The following is a 16,892-nucleotide window of genomic DNA, read 5'->3' as shown; positions in this document are numbered from 1 at the left end:
AGCTGCTTGAATTTAGTAACACGTCCAAACCCACAAATGTTTGCAAGCTAAAGCGCGCTCTTTATGGACTCCATCAGCCGTCTCACACTTGGTTTGACATATTCAGTACCTTTCTTTTCGCTATGGATTTTTTGTGCAACGTGACTGATTTTTCTCTATTCATTTGTCGTCACACTTGAGGTTGCATCTTTTTCTTACTTTATGTTGATGACATCATTATCACAAGCAGCAGCTCCACTTTATTGGCCGATGTCATTCAATGCTTAAGCACTGAGTTCATTATGAAAGATCTTAGCGACTTGCACCATTTTTTGGAGATTCAAGTTAAACGGTTCGATGGTAGCCTTTGCTTGGATCAAACAAGATATGCTTATGATATATTGGATAAAGCCCAAATGAAGGACTGTCGACCCATCTCTACTCCTATGGTTGGTCACCCTCATCCGCCTCTAGACTCTCCACCGTTTGAGGACATTCGATACTATCAAAGTCTTGTTGGCAGACTGCAATATCTCACCTTCACTGGGCCAGATATATCTTACAGTGTGAATTTTGTTTGTCAGCACGTGCACACTCCTACACTTTTCCATTTTCAGCTCGTCAAGCAAATTTTGTGTAACAGTAAGGGAACTATAAACTTTGGTATTCGTCTGTTTGCTCACAATCCACTTGTTTTATATGGTTTCTCAGACGCTCGATTGGGTTGGGTGTCTCATCACATGATGTTCTACATCTGGTTATTGTGTCTACCTTGGTGGCAATTGTGTTTCTTGGAGTGCAAAAAAGCAACCTACAGTTGCTCGTTCAAGTACTGACACCAAATATCGATCCTTAGTTTCTTCAACTACTGAAATTACTTGGATCACATTTATTCTTCGTGACCTCAGTGTCTACATTTCTCAAGGCCCAGCCATCTTCTATGACAACTTATCCGCTCTTCACATGATAGTTAATACCGTCTTTCATAATCGGTTCAAGCACTTCGAGATTGACTATCACTTTGTTTGAGAAAAAGTGGCTCAACTCTAACTCATCACTGCTTTCATTCCATCTCAACATGTCATATATTTTTACCAAACTGCTCACTTAGCCGGCATTTCAATCCTTACGACCCAAACTCGGCCTATGGATTGCTCCAGCGCCCAGTTTGAGGGGGGTATTAGCCGATCTAGATCCAGTGGATCTAGCTCCAGTATGCAGCTACAAATGGTTGATGATAACTGTGGGTGTCATCTACAACAACTGTTTGCCAAAAGAATAACCAACATTGGTTATCTACAACAAAACGATAAGATAACCAACATCAGTTTTCAAGTTGAGAAAGGAAACTTATTGAGTAAAGAAGATAAGATTTCCTATCTAAATGCAAGCTTTGAAAAGAGCAATAAATCTTGTAACAACCTTGGGCTTAACTAACTAAGAAAGAGAATATTGAGTTATCTCGTGGATGTGGGCAATCCGCCAAACCACGTAAAAACTTTCTGTGTTGTTTGTTCTCTCTCTCTTCGCTATATTGTCTCTCTTTGCATCTTCACCATTTGTTTACTCTCAATGGTCCTAGATCCCCTCATAAAGAGGATTTATTCTCTCCTTAATCATGGATCATTTTCCTTAATAGCCTTATAACCACAAATCCTTACATCTACTTGGCCATAAGTCATTTAGGGGCGTTCAATGTCACAAAGCCTACTCTCACTTTTATGGGCATTTGCATTTGTACACTCACCACTGCATATTTTATTCACACATATTGTGGGCTTTAATACGGGCATTATGAGTATTTCTTTTACACTAAGTGAACTATTCACTCATAATTTGTTACACATACCTAAGTCCCATTTGACTCACGTCTTGCAATGACATCCTCAGTAACTGCCTTCGTAAATGGATCGGCTGCCATGTCCGACGATGGTAAATAACTAAGATTTCATTTTTCTTTATCATATCATGAACATACTGATATTTTACCTTAATATGTTTACTCTTAGAGCTATTAGCTCCATAGTTCATCAGGCTTATTGTAGCTTTATTATCACAAAATATTTAGACTGATTCATTTGAGATATTCAGTCTTAACTCACTCAAGAAGCGACCAATCCAGACCCCAAAGATCATAGTCATGTTACAAGCTAGATATTTAGCTTCTTGAGTATGCAATGTCACACAACCCTATTTATTGCATTATCAAGAAACATCTGCACCTCCCAAAGTAAAAACATATCCAAAAGTGGTTTTTTCATCATCAATGCTCACTGCAAAGTCAACATCAGACTAACCAATAAGCTTTAGCTTTTCTGTTTGGTAACATAACTTAAATCACATTTCCCATTGAAAATACATGATCCAATAGTCGATTCTTAGCAAATGGACTATGCTGAATGCATCTGCATGGTTAGATTTACAAAAAAGGTGTCGAAAATGCATAGTTCACATTCTGATTCATATTTTCAGTTAACATATTATAGTGACCATATATATATATATATATGAGAATTGAACATATTAAGACCTTTTTTCTCTTTTTGCCCATTAGGCCCCATAGTTTGAAGTATTTTATGATAGATTTGAACCGTTAGATGTGTTTAACATGCTTGATTTAGTGGGAATCAACTCTTGAATCATTTTTTTTATGAAAAAATGTATTTTTATGAGTCAAAGAAATTGATTCCTTCGTAGCCATTGATTTTGGATCACCGAAAAAACCTATATACAGGTCAGATTCCAGTGATCCAGAAAACAAAAAAAAATACAAAAAACTATGATTTTTAAAGGGGCCTAATGGGGGCACATTACTATATATATATAACTTAAAATTTCATTTCATGCTTTGCTTATACACGTGCATAGCTGTTGATCTTTCATTTGGCATCTTCTTCACTTGATGTTCTATTAGGGGATAGTCCTCTGGGTTACGATGTTAGAAACATCAATTCATGCATAGTGACAAAATGGCAGTGATATTTTAATAATATCACCAGAAAAAATACAATATTTGTCACTGTTTTAAACAGGCCAAAAAATCACAATATTTTTAACAGGAAAAAAACATCACCGTTTATTTTTTATTTTTAAAATATATTTTTTGCGTTTAGTTTTTATATTTTTGCTGATAAAAGCACAACAAAAATGAATTTTTTTTCAATTTCTCACGAGAATTTGGCTGCCATTATTTTTTCTATTTTAAACTTTGTTCACTATTGGATTCACGTCTGTCATCTCAAATATGAGTGTAAAATCATGTTGTAGGTACTTGCGTATTTGTTGATCTCGGCGTCATCCTCAGCGGCGTCACTGACGCAGGATACAGAAGCTCAATGGGGAAAGGATCCCTTCACCAACAAGGCCAATGGTTCCGTAGGCATGTCCTTCTTGGCATTTGTAGCTCTTGCACTAAGCTCCTTGATTTCTGGGTATTATCTTTATAGTCTAAATAGCGTATGCTATTGTTTGGGTTGAATAACAGTTCACACATACCTTTTAATAAGAGAGAGAGAGAGAGAGAGAGAGAGAGAGAGAGAGTCCCTGTATGGGTTAGGCAATGCTGATAAAGAGCCGAAGAATTTGGCTTTGGGATGTTACATATACCGAAATTTGATTGGTTTCCTGTAAATAGAAAAAAAAAGTGTTAATATTGTTTGGCGAATTATCAAAGTTTGATGGATTGTATTGATTCCTCTCTCTCTCTCTCTCTCTCTCTGGAAAGCACATTGGACCAAATTTGAACTACATATGTTTGGGCAGTTGATTTGTACAAAGTTTAGTATGATATCATGCTGAGCCTCTTGGCCTCTGTGGGGTGATATAAAGTGCTCTTGTTGTATGTATCCAAGTCATGAGTTCTACCTACCAAAGTGACAACAATTGGATTTGGTTTTCATTATTGGAGATGGTTTATGCTTAATCTGAACCTGAAAGTGTTTATCATTGCTTATAGCAACATGAAAATCAAACAGTAAAAGAGTAAAGCAAGACAAAGATGGCTGCCTCCAACACTCCAAAGAGTAGATTTCATTAACATTCCACGTTCTTTTCATTACAAGAAAGAAGAAGACTTTATTTAGACACTCTCCCTATACGAAGTCATATCCTACATAATATTCGATCCATCACTACCCAAATATGTGAACCATACATATATCCTGGCCCTCATCATAGGGCTGGGTTGTAGCAAAGGCATTCTTTGAATTGTTGTAAGATTTAGATGCCATATGAGTTTCTTCTTCTACTCGTTTAAAAACCATGTACGTAAGTAAAGCAAGCTAGGGGATAACCCCTTGGAGTTCAAACATGAGCACTCTCAGTTATGATAGTGCGACTTAACCATCCAAGTATCTCATTTGATCCTAATCTAATGCATGTTTTATGCTAAATAGAGTTCAATTGATTCGGATTTGAGCTGCCGAATACCTAATTGAGAAACCGGTCATCTCACAGTGTCCTACTTGATGCAGGTTATAGAATTTTCTGAAAGCATTTTTGGGAGTTCTTCACAAAGAATAGAATAAATGACAAATGATTGTATTGTCATTGCAAAATGAAGCGATTTTTAAAATGCCTCACAATTTGCCAAAATCTTTTCCATGTCCAAAATTCTGATTATCGACTTTTTTAGGAAATTTTTACACTTTGCACAAGCAAACTTGTTGATGTTCATGTCATAGATACGTCATCAAAAGGTCGCAACATCTCAATAAAAATGAGATTCACATGAACATTTTGCAGACCTAATGAAATTCAACTAAAGTATTTGCGAACATGGCTAACTTGAATCCCAACATAGAAGATTCACAAGCCCGACAAGAACATTCTAGAATTTAAAAGTTTCAGCTTGCCAGGTTCGCTCCATTGATTTGTAGCGGTCCTAACATTCACACAGACGTCATGCAAACCTCTTTTAACTAAAAAGTCACTTAAAAATAGGGTATTCGTCTGCAAATATATGATCGACCTTCACAAATGTCGGTTGTGAATGTCCTTACCTTTGCATATTTTTTTATTCTAGTTTGGTAGGTTCACGTCACACATTTATGAACGTCACGGCCTTCATGCAGATACCATGTGAACCGCTTTTAACAAAAAAAATCACATAAATTTTGGATGTGCTTCTACAAATGTGTGTTCAATATTCACAAATATGTGTTGTGAATGCTCTTACCTTCACATGCTTTCTTATTGTAGGTTTACGCCACATATTTGCAGATGTCACGACTTTCACACATATATCATATGAACCTCCTTTAACTAAAATTGCATAAAGTCAATGTACGTTCGCAATTGTGTATCTAACATTCACAAATATGTGTTGTGAATGTCATTACCTTCACATGTTTTCTGATTTCATGTTCGCTTCATTGATTTGCAGCGGTCCTAACATTCACACAGACGTCATGCAAACCACTTTTAACTAAAAAGTCACTTAAAGACAGGGCATTCATTTGCAAATATATAATCGACCTTCATAAATGTCTATTATGAATGTCCTTACTTTTGCATATTTTTCTTTAAAATGAAAAATCTTTTGAAAAACATTTTATGAGTTGTTAAAATCTAAAGGAGGATAATTTATTGATCTCCAAAAGAAGACTTTTTAACCTTGAGATATCCATTATATTTATATAGTGATGAATTTGAAAATGGTTCCTATTAAGCAATTATATATAATTTAAAAAAATAAGTTTTGTATCTTAGTTAGACAAACTTTATAAATAATAGATTTCATAATCATAACATGGTATGCTTGAATTTTAATACATTTCATATGGGTGATATGTTGTTTATGAGCAATAGAATGGATTGCAATGTTGTTTCTTATATATGTTCTATCATGCAATGGATTACAATCCATTCATATTGAAAGGCTTTAGAGAAAAGTCTAATTCTTGATTTATTATAATGCCCCGAAATTTAACTCAAATTTTTTTATTTGTTTTAAATAGCAGAATTATTCAAGTTAACCAGGTTAAACATTTCAGGCACGTCACATGAATCATCAAAGCAACTAACATTCATTTCATTTCTAACAAAAATTAAACCATAAGTTCAGAGTTTTGAATAACTAAATGACATAATTAACAATAACCCAAATTAAATCTAAACATCCCAAGAATACAATAAAAATCATATATCCTGATCCACACACCATCTCACAACTGCTCTTAATCTTTTATTTTTCTCCTGAAAATGGTAAAATAATTTGAATCGGATTATAATCAGTCTGAGTAGGAGGATACTATATCTGCTCATAAGTTCAATGTACAAGGAAATGTGATACCATGAGTTTTCAATAATTGAAATATGGAATCTTATGATCAGCTAAAAATTAAACCCATCAATCATTCTCATATGTTAACTAACTGCATATCATAATAAATAATCAATGTCATGAATAGCTACAAAAATTAAAGCATGCAATAAAGCATGACATGTTTCAGTAGGTAATAGGGAAATATTCAATTCTATATTAAATTTCTGATTCATGAACTAGCATATAATGAATCATCACATGTTTAAGTAAATCACATGATTAAGTAACTAAATAACATGTTTAAATATTTAACCACATATGCAGATGCGAAATCTCACAATCTTTTGTCTGAGTGATACATACAAAATGTCTTATTTTAAGTTTTTATTGAATTATCTCATGGGTACTCGCAGACCAAGGTAACCATAATAAAAGAGAGCATTCAAGGTTTATTATGCATTGATGTTTTATTAACCCAAATGTCTAACTGAAATTGAAATCCTAAGAGAGCGGTTAAATAATCGAGAGAACCTCTCAAAGGCCCAAACAACAGGATGCATCCCTAACTTCTGCAGAAGAACGCGGAGTGACATATCCTAGAACAAAATTGGTAGTCCGGATCCCTTAACTCTGAGGACTACAGACCAATGAGCCATTGCTACTCGAAGCTACAAGCAAATATCCTCAGAGTTGTGTATCACCTACCCTCTCCAAGGTAAGCCCAAATTTGAGTGGGTTGCTATCTTATTCATCTGTATTACCCGATTTATCAGGGTTTTCCTCTTATCTGAATCAGTAGTTCAAAGACATTGGAGTTCTCCAAAATTTTGAATCATACCACAGCAGTAGTAGATCTCCAACCCTTTATACCTTAAATAGGTATGTTAACCATTTTATTCATTTACTTGAGCAGTCCCACCTAGAGTGATATGGTACCTTTAAACCGTCGAGCATGAGTGCTCTGATACCTTTAAACTAGTCAAGTGAGATTATTATATTTATATTTACTTGGGTATTAATTTTGTAGGCTCGAGCACCAGTGAGAAACTCACAAATCCCAGGCTTGGCAACTCAGGTGCCAGCAACAACTGACCTATCGTTCATGTGTTCTTTATTTAAAAATTTTAGGTAAGTTACCTTTTCAAGTAAATCACAAAAGATTGAGTATACAACTTCATATCAATATTTATTTTATCAAATACCATATTATTATTACCCAATCCTAGACCTAATACCTTATATGAGCTGGTCACATACAGTCGGTCCTTTGTATCTAAATTGTTAGTAAGCAGTTGGATAACTTTAGAAAATACACAGTTTTCCCTTTCTGTGTAACACAATTAAGTTTCTTTATATGCACGATAATGAGTGTAGTACAAGCATATCACCACTAAATAGTGTGTGTGCTTTAGAAATGTGCAGAAAATTACAAGCATGATAGTATACTTATATACATATGTTGTCAACTCATACCGGTAATGATATAAACATGTACTAATGCAGAAATTCATTCTGATGCACATCAAAGAAGGATAGGCACATAGGTGTATTCAAACGTCTGTTAATAATGTAGACATTCCATTCAGATGCATCTCAGCATAACACATGCAAACACATTTAGGGTTAACATACAGAGCTAGAGGTACAATTACATGAAACACAAGCTCATTCATTGCCCTAACAGATTTCTAAAACAACTTAAGTTAGATGCATACTGAAACATGTAAATCCTACTAAAATGCCTATTCTATGCATATTTTAATAGCCCATGAGGTGAAGTTCTGGAACCTACAGTCAAATTTTTCCAACACACAGAATTCAATAGATCTAGTTCACATGCATGTTCTATTAAACAAAAATAATGCCATATATGACTTTTCAAAGCATAAACTCTTTTCTCGAAATACCTTTTTCTCAGCATCACCACATTCAAATCATGATTAATGTGCCGAAATCCCAAAATTAAAAGTTTCAAGCATGGTTTAACGTATTTAATTCCCCAAAATCATGTAGTAGGACAAAGATTACACGACATGCTAGATATGAAACATTAAAACATAAATTATAGAGGTTAATATCAACCATAAATATATAGTGGTTGACTGAAACCATTAACATACGCTGAAAAGCAGTAAAAAAATTAACATGCAAACATTACTTAACAGAACCCATCCACAAGTGGTATCATGCTAAAACAAGTATTTAAAACTACATATTCGGTCCACAGACCTCACACCCACATACATGACAATCTAGCATTTGGGGGAAAAAAATCCAACCCTATCATTTGTATTAGATAGCATGCCCAAGATCAAATTTTGCAGGTTACCAGATTTTTCCTCATTTCATTTTCGATATGTATCAAAAACTCAGGGTAACACACCTCTGACCTTAAACCAATGGTAGGACAGATATCCTACCTTGGTTCGTTGTGGTAGATCGTGCCTTCTTTGGTTGTTGCAGTGAAACCACGAGCAATCCCTTTTTTCCTGGTCGTGCGACAGAGAGAGAGAGAAAGAGAAAGGGAGATAACGAGAGGGCGAAAGGGCAGGTTTAAGAGGTGCGAGAAAGAGAGGGTTGGAGGGGATCGTGGGGGAGAGAAGTCAGTTTCTCCCTCCCCACTTTCCTCATTTTCTCGTGAGAGGCCTTCACGCGCCCTCCCCTTCCACATCTTCTTCTATTTTTTTTTTACCTCTAGGGTTTACTTAACAAAACCCCATTCACGCATAACACGTTTTACCCCTTTATTTTATCACCCATTCCCTTTTCTTTCTTTTTAACGTGTATTTTGTTTTTAAACAAATCTTGTTAACCATTTTTAACGTACGTTACTATATATATATTCTCTACGGGTTTGAATCTCCCATACTCGTGACCCATAACCCACTTATGGCTTTTGGGTACAAGTTTTGAACTTATCTGGATCCATCCATAGATCCAAATCATTTTTCCTTTTTTTTAAAGTACTAATATTAAAGTTTCAAATAAGGATTCAAATTAAATTACTATGAATCCAATATCAGATATTAGATCTATAGATTGATATCTATATTTAGATATTTCAATTAAGATGTATGAGGTTCAATATTGAAGAATCGAACCAGATAATAAGGATCCAACATTGAAGATCCAAATAGGATATCCGAGATCAAAATACGATTAAAAAAATGAAACAATAAAAATATCTTTGTACCAGCTTCAGGACATGAATTTTAAATTTATTTAATTGGTAAAAATCATAGGTATTACATTTATGGTTTGATTATATTATTGTTTTATACTAAAAGATATTGGTCTCAACTAAAGTGTGTGTATATCAATGAAAATTTTATTTGTGCTATTAGTTGGAACTAGACCAATCATATTTTAAATAAGATAAACCAATTTTTTAGGAATTTGAGATTATGAGACAAGTTGCACATAAAGGTACAATAATGTGAATGATAATTCTAATATAATTTTATTGGATATATGAGTGGATGAATTTTACTCTTGTATATCTAGATGTTAAAGTATCTTGAACATTTAAAGACATGATGACAACTCACTTGATTCCATGAATTCAATTGAGGGTATAGTATGAAATTCATCTTTTATATAGTTCAATATAAAGGTGAAGAAAATAAATTTGAGAAATCTAGATTTATAAAGTTTAAAGTACAATTATGTAAATCATTACTCAAGCGAGGAGTAATATTTGAAGATTATGAAAAGATCATGCCAAAACTAGGCAGATCCATGAACGAAAGATCTTTCATAAAAAATCTAAAGTACATCTAAGAGAATGGGATTAAATCCCACTAAAGAGATTACCCATGATAGAAACTCAATCGAGTGACTCGGGTTGCCTGAGTTCTTGGCTCAATGAAAAGAACCAGTCACTGAAGTAATCGGGTGAACACTAAAATATATATGAAGATAAAGTAGTATCTTCATATCCCATTCTAATGTAAGTACTCGAAAAAACCTCTAACATGAAGATGAGTCTATTGTCTCTTAATGAGGTTTGTAAACCAGGTTGGCTAAGGTGGTTGAAACAAGTTTTCACTTTTGACAAACTCCCATATATAAGTGTGAAAGTGTGGGTTTCCTTCTATGAGATTAAGGTTATCTCTAGAGCAATCATAAAATGTGATACTGCATATGACCTTAAATAAATGCAGCTTTTATATATTGATGACACATATAGTTACCTGAAAGGAGTATGCGTGTGAATAAGCCTAAGAAGTCTACATTATGAACTATGTTCAAAGCTACTAGCTACTTAATTTCTAAGACTATCTTAATCTTGTTCACACTAATTATAGGTTCAAACCAAAAGTCACCTTCATTTATGTATATGACTTTCACGGATAGTTGCCCTCTTCCCTTCTATCTTAATTTTGACTTATATGAGAGATTGTTGTTATTTGGCTCAAAATTATGCCTAATTGGAACCAAGGTTTTTGAAAAAATAACATCTTCTTTACCCTAATTGTTTGAAAAATCTTTTTGGAGGAAGAAACTCACTTTATGAAAATGTTTAGTCTCTTATTGATCATTGTCGAAAAACTCTATGAGTTTAAAAAGAGGAGAGTTGTCTTAGAGGGCAAGGCTCTCAAGAGCATTTGATCTTGGGCTTGTCAAATGAACTTTGAATATTAATATTAAATATTGATATTGATTTGGATTTATATTTAGATTTGGATTTGGATTTGGTTCAATCAGTTTGAATTTCCTTTGTGACTTGTGAACCTCACACTAGCTGGCCTTCGGTTGGTAAAACCCTTGAGGTCAGCCCTACCCACCCCAGAGTACCCCCAGCTTTGTGCCACCATCAATTTGGTGGCATTCACAAGCCGCCCTTACCAGATGAGCGGAGCCCTTGTGGGTATGATTTGTGCTTTCATTAATGAGTAGTTTCTTATCATTGATTTTTATCCTTTGTTGATGTAATTTTTTATCATTGATGCATTTAGATAATTATATTAGTTATCTAGGACCTTAAGTTATTTGATTTTTATAATATAAAACTATAATGTATATGTTTGCCATTTATTGTAAATAAATTAGCCAAAACTAATTAATCAAGCTACTAATTATAAAGCAGCAGCTGAAAATTCCCAACTTCCTAATTAATCAAGCTACTAATTATGGTAAATTTGAATCAGAACCAACCCAAAATTCAGATACAACTAATATATCCAAAACTCCAAAACTAAGAGTTAAAATCCAAACCCAAAAGGATAAGCTGCTACATTATCATGGCTTCCCCTAATCTACACCACTATTCCAACACAGAGCATTGTAAAACGAAAAATAAGCTCAAAGTGGGTTTCAAAATGGTCATGAATATGAACTAAGACGACCCATATACTTGCAGCCAAAACAAATCTAACTTTTATAAGGTATTCCTGGATCCGGCTCACTGATAGGATCTCCAAACCATTGGTCCAAGTGCCCACCAAACATCTCAAACAAAGTCGCCCAACCGATTGACTGCCCTTGTCTACTTTTTCATAGCAATAGTTGCTTGAGCTTTTGGATTTTGTAAAACAAAAAACAAAGAATAATTAGGTGGAAGATTTATTTTTTGATTAGCTAAGTGCAAGATTTATTTTTTGATTAGCTAAGTGCAAGATTTATGTTAGTTTTCATAGTGTAAATCACAAAATCGTTTACATGTTTAGCATATATACCACTTGGTTTCTTTTCTTTGTGTACAGTACTGAAGCAAGTTGAGCTCTAATAATAAGACTTTTGTCTATTTTTTCAACCTTTTGCTGGCTTATGTTTAAGGGTCAGCTGGTTCATTTTCGTGTCTCCATGCAATACCATATTTGGCTGCTTTTTTATGAACACAGCCCTATAAATACTATTTCAGTATGTGGGATTTCTATTTGTACTTGAGTGTGCCTATGTCACCTGGGTACGAGTAGGGAGGGTCGGACACGACAATTCCAAAAAATATTGGTACGAAGACATGGCTATAAATGTGGGTACAAGAACACGACTATATATATATATATATATATCACATAAATATAAAATAAATTCAAAATAAACTAAATATAATCTAAATATATATGTTATATCTAAAATATATATTATAAACTGAAAATATAATTATAAATTATAAATTAAATACAAAACTTGTATGTACAAAAGGTAAAGTGGCATGTCCGTGGGTTGATGCATTTCGACATGGGGATACTTAAAGGACACGGGTACAAAGGGCAAAATGGAGTGTCTGGGTACCATAGAGCTTCATTTTTCAGGAGCATTGTAACAGCCATTTGGAGATTCCAACAAGAGATTACCTCTTTGCTACTTCAAATGCTAGCATCTGTCGAGCTATAGATCTTAATCATAGTAAGTGTTGACAAAACCAACGGGGTCCTGTGTCAAGCTGAAGGCCCAGGTTCGAATCCCTCCGCTACATGGGGCATAAGAGTTATCTGGTAGAGGTCTGTCTAACCCCAGCTTGCCTTTAAAAAAAATAAACAACGGCTTGTCTGGTAGGAGTAGCTAGTGCACGTCACCATGTGTCGGGACGTTGCAGGTTCAAAACCCAATGATATAGTTGTATAACTGGTAGGGGTTTGCCTAACCCCAGCTTGCCTTTCAAAAAGAAAAAAATGTTGACAAAATATCACGATATTTTCAAAAATATCGATAAATTGCAGATGAAATCGGACCCATTTAGATTCGAACTAACCTGACATGTTATTACAGTTCCCCCCCCCCCTCCGCTCCTTTTGAAAATCACCGCTTCTTCACAGATGGCTTTTAGAGGGCGTGGGAGAGGGCGCGGGAGGTTCGGTGGTGGTGGTGGCGGCGGCGGCGGGTTCTTCCCTAAAGGCCTGCTTAGCGACGAGGACTTTGCCAGGTTCCCGGTGAGTCTCTCTCTCTCTCTCTTTCTCTCTCTCTCGCTCTGTTCAATTTTCTCTTACTTGGGCTTTTTGGGAAAGGAGTAGAAGATTGAGGGGTTGCCCCCGATCATGGATTTCACAAATGAGGAGAAGTTCTGCGTCCAGAGGAAACGGCAGCTCGAGTCTCGGTACCAGAATTCCCCCTACTTCATCAAAGATAGAACCCTAGTTCGTGGTGAGCACTGTCTTCGTCTTGTCTACGTTTTTTCCTTTTCTTCGATCTTTGTTGATGATTTGGGTGATTGTATCCATTGCATAATGCTTCAGTGTTGGAATTGGCTTATTTTTCTTTCTTTTTTGGGTCTTGCTTGGATAAACAAAATTTAGGTGGAAATTTGCTTTGTACTTGTAGTTTTGAACATCGTATTCAGCATTTTGTTTGATCAAGATCGTTCTAGAATCATAAGATAAACTAGAAATTTAGAATAATGTTTTTGTGAGTCCTTATTATGAATTACTGGGGAAAAAGAAGATGAAACATTTTGGCATATGAGGGGATCGATAGTGGGTTAATCATATGTTGTTGATCACTGATAGTTGCAGCAGGAAGAACTAGCAATAGAAGTGGTGGTGGTGGTCATGATGGAGATTTTTTCTGAGTTATGGACGTGCCAGTAATCTTAGGAATTGATCAGACAGTTGATTATGTATAAGTTGAAGTTATCAAGACTCTAGCCAGATAGAAACTTTTATATTCAACTAAGCATATTGCAGCAACATGTTGGATTGTTTTACGCAAGTAAAATCCACTATTAAAATACAGTCAGAAAAGCCTCTTCCTATTGTTCTATGGTAAACTTCATTTTCAAGTAATTGGATCCAACAGGCGATACCCATAATGAGCAGAACAGGCCATTCTGCAGATTGCTTCTACCTCAATTGAAAACATTAATTTGATTGGCAATTTTTTAACATTGGTAGCAATTACAAAAAGGCTGGTTGGATGAATCAGCCTACATTCAGAAACTGTTACTCTTTAGATTAATACGTTGGCAGGCCTCTGGTTGGTAAACCCTTGAGGTTCCCCCTGCCTGTCAGGGACTACACCCTGTTGCGACCTTGTGGAAAGGGACACTGCCTGTGGGTTTCAAACTCATAAGTTCCCGTCAACTTGGTGACTTTCACAAGTTGCGCCTACCAGATGAGCAGAGCCCTTATGAGCTAAAAGGCAGAAAATTTGGCTTTAGCCTTACCTTAAAATAAGTGAAAATTACTAATTGTCAGTAAACGTGGAAAACAGTGAACCATGAGAATAGAATAGGTAAATTTGCACAAAAAATAAATAAAATAAGGATACATTAACAAAATATAATTTATACAAAGTGCTACCAATGAAGCAAGAGAGGGGTTATTTAGCTATCTAGTTCTGCATGTATTAGATTGCAATTAACATTTGACTACCTGGTTTCCAATTTTATTTTGGATAGCAGTTAAACTTACATATCAGATAAATTTTCGTGTTGAATCTCCTATTGCATGTTATGCAAAACTTGTCAAAGGGAAATTCTACTCCTGAAAAACTCAAAATCAGGGGAACTGATTCATAGTAAAACATGCAAGTTATATTGATAGTAGCTTGTTAAACGTGTTCGGTGTCAAGGATACTCCTTGTCTGGCCTCTGTTTTGGGGCACAAGTCTCGCACCTCAATGTTGGGTAGTGTTATTAAAAACACGCCTCAAGGCGCAAAAAGCGCACCTCGCCTCAAGGCGAGGGGCTTTATGCCTTGAGGCGCATGTACAAAGCGCAAAAGCCCTGAGGCGTGCGCCTCATACGCCTTGAGGAGCACGCCTCGAGGCGAGGCGCGCCTCAAGCCGAGGCGTACACGCCTCAAATTTTTAGTCAAATGAGGGTCAAAGCCCTCATTTGACCAAAAAATAGGTTTTTTTACGCAGTTTTAACTAAGCTGCTAGTAAAAAGGGCATTTACTACCCTGTTCAAGCCTACTGACTGTAAGTACATCCGGCAAAGCCAACACAGCTAGGTCTCTGATCCTATGGGTGGTTTCTATGTGTGAATATAAAAAAAAGGGCATGATAAATACACAGGCAGTGCCAGGTAGGGGTGTCAATGGGTTGGACCTATGTTAAAATGAGTGGGTCCAAACCTGAATCCGACTAAGTAATGTAGGTATCAGATCAAGATTCGTGTTTAACCGGATTTTTATAAGAAAAACTATACCCAGATCCGATAAAAATTACATAAACTAGACCCAGTCCATACCTGGCAAAATAATATTTTTAATTATTTTACATTGAAAATTTGAGAATCTTAACCGAAACTCCGGTCAGACCTGGTTTGGTATAAAATTTTATAAACCATACCCAACTCATATAATAATCGGACCTCATGGGTCCAACTTGAATAATTAATTAGAATCCCTTCTTTGCAACCAAACCCTGGCCCTATAAGATCCAATATGGGTCAGGATCGGGTCATACCCAATCCATTGACACCCTTAGTAGCAGGTTCACCAATTTGTAGACACTCAAAGCAACCACGTTAATAAAGATTTAGATTAGTTGCTTCGTTTCACAAAAAAATAATATCCCCGTGTCAACTTGTTCAATGTATTCAATTTTGTAGGAGCAATAATCTCTTCTAGAATGTGATGTTAAACCCTTTTAGTGGCAAAATCAAGTCATGCAATTACATGCAGCCACAATCCTATATATATGGAAATGAAAGCATGCATTTTCTAATATATATATATATATATATATATATTAACATTTGGTTGTTAATGCTAAAATGCATTTTCTAATTATGACACGATATTGTTAAATGCTAATATGCATTTCGTTGTTAATGTTAATTTTTTATTTAATGAATGCTCATGTTTTATTTCTTAGATACTTACATAGATCAAGTTGTTGTATTAATGTTATTTTTACCTGTTAATCTCATATTTTTTCAGTATTTATTTGAGATTTTTTATTTCTTGTTGGTTGTTGCTTCATCAATAAAGAATTTTTTATTTATTTATAATTTTAGATATTTTTTATAGTTTTTAAAGTTTTTTTTTAAAAAAAACTTTGAGGCTTACGCTTTACGCCTCGCCTCAGATTTTGGCGGAGCGCCTCGCTACGCCTCGCTACGCCTCAACGCTTTTCACAACATTGATGCTGGGATACACCATGGCCCTCGAGATATTGCTTTCAGTAACACTGAAACTTGTTTGCATTTTAAATCATCGGGAATCTTGTATTTATGTTCTATGAGAGCTCATTCATGAAATACTAAATCTTGCAATGTATATATAGCTTAAAACTTTTGAGCTCCAGGGATGAGAACTAGTATGCAACTTATTTATGACCTTTTGTCTTATCATAATTGATTGTGTCCGGAACATTCCATAAGTTTATTATTTCTTATTTTTATTCTCTTAGTTCGGTTTGGATTTTTAGATTTGATGATTTGTAAGGAAATTTCATGCTGATTAGTCAAATTGGTTTAATGGTTCTTTCAGATACCTTAGCTGCAGATGTAGAAAGGTACTCTGACACAAAGAAGACAAAGGAAGCAGTCAAACGTGTAACTCTTTTGGAGACACTGATTCTTACTTCATCAAATTTCCCTATGGAACTTATTGAAGGTAAGTCAGCAGATGGTTACCCTAGCAGCTAATTGGTACTATTAAAAGTGTGAAGATTTTCCAAGCGAACTGGATAGTCCGCTGATCTGATATGACTTGATTTATCAAATTATTGTGGGACCGAGGATGTTTTTTGGAGTTGG

General features: G+C 35.2%; 1 protein-coding gene across 4 annotated transcripts in view; it reads left to right on the top strand.

The window, feature by feature from the left end:
* Positions 1–12,996: 12,996 nt before the first annotated feature.
* The window catches only part of LOC149814620 (uncharacterized), a 57,130-nt gene continuing 53,234 nt past the window's right edge, over positions 12,997–16,892 (top strand). For all 4 annotated transcript variants that reach the window (XR_016427991.1, XM_089989652.1, XM_089989651.1 and 1 more), the window contains exons 1-3: positions 12,997–13,119; positions 13,201–13,330; positions 16,624–16,749. Coding sequence is in view for 3 of the 4 variants with exons in the window: in XM_089989652.1 (XP_089845778.1) it covers positions 13,006–13,119; positions 13,201–13,330; positions 16,624–16,749 (370 nt within the window). In the remaining variant the exon portion in view is untranslated. The remainder of the gene's footprint in view (positions 13,120–13,200; positions 13,331–16,623; positions 16,750–16,892) is intronic.

Source organism: Nuphar pumila, chromosome 15 (genome assembly GCF_984573655.1).
Source record: "Nuphar pumila chromosome 15, dmNupPumi1.hap1.1, whole genome shotgun sequence".
Classification (NCBI taxonomy): Eukaryota; Viridiplantae; Streptophyta; class Magnoliopsida; order Nymphaeales; family Nymphaeaceae; genus Nuphar; species Nuphar pumila.
The sequence above is the reverse complement of the archived record's forward strand: the minus strand, read 5'-3'. Positions and strand labels throughout refer to the sequence as shown.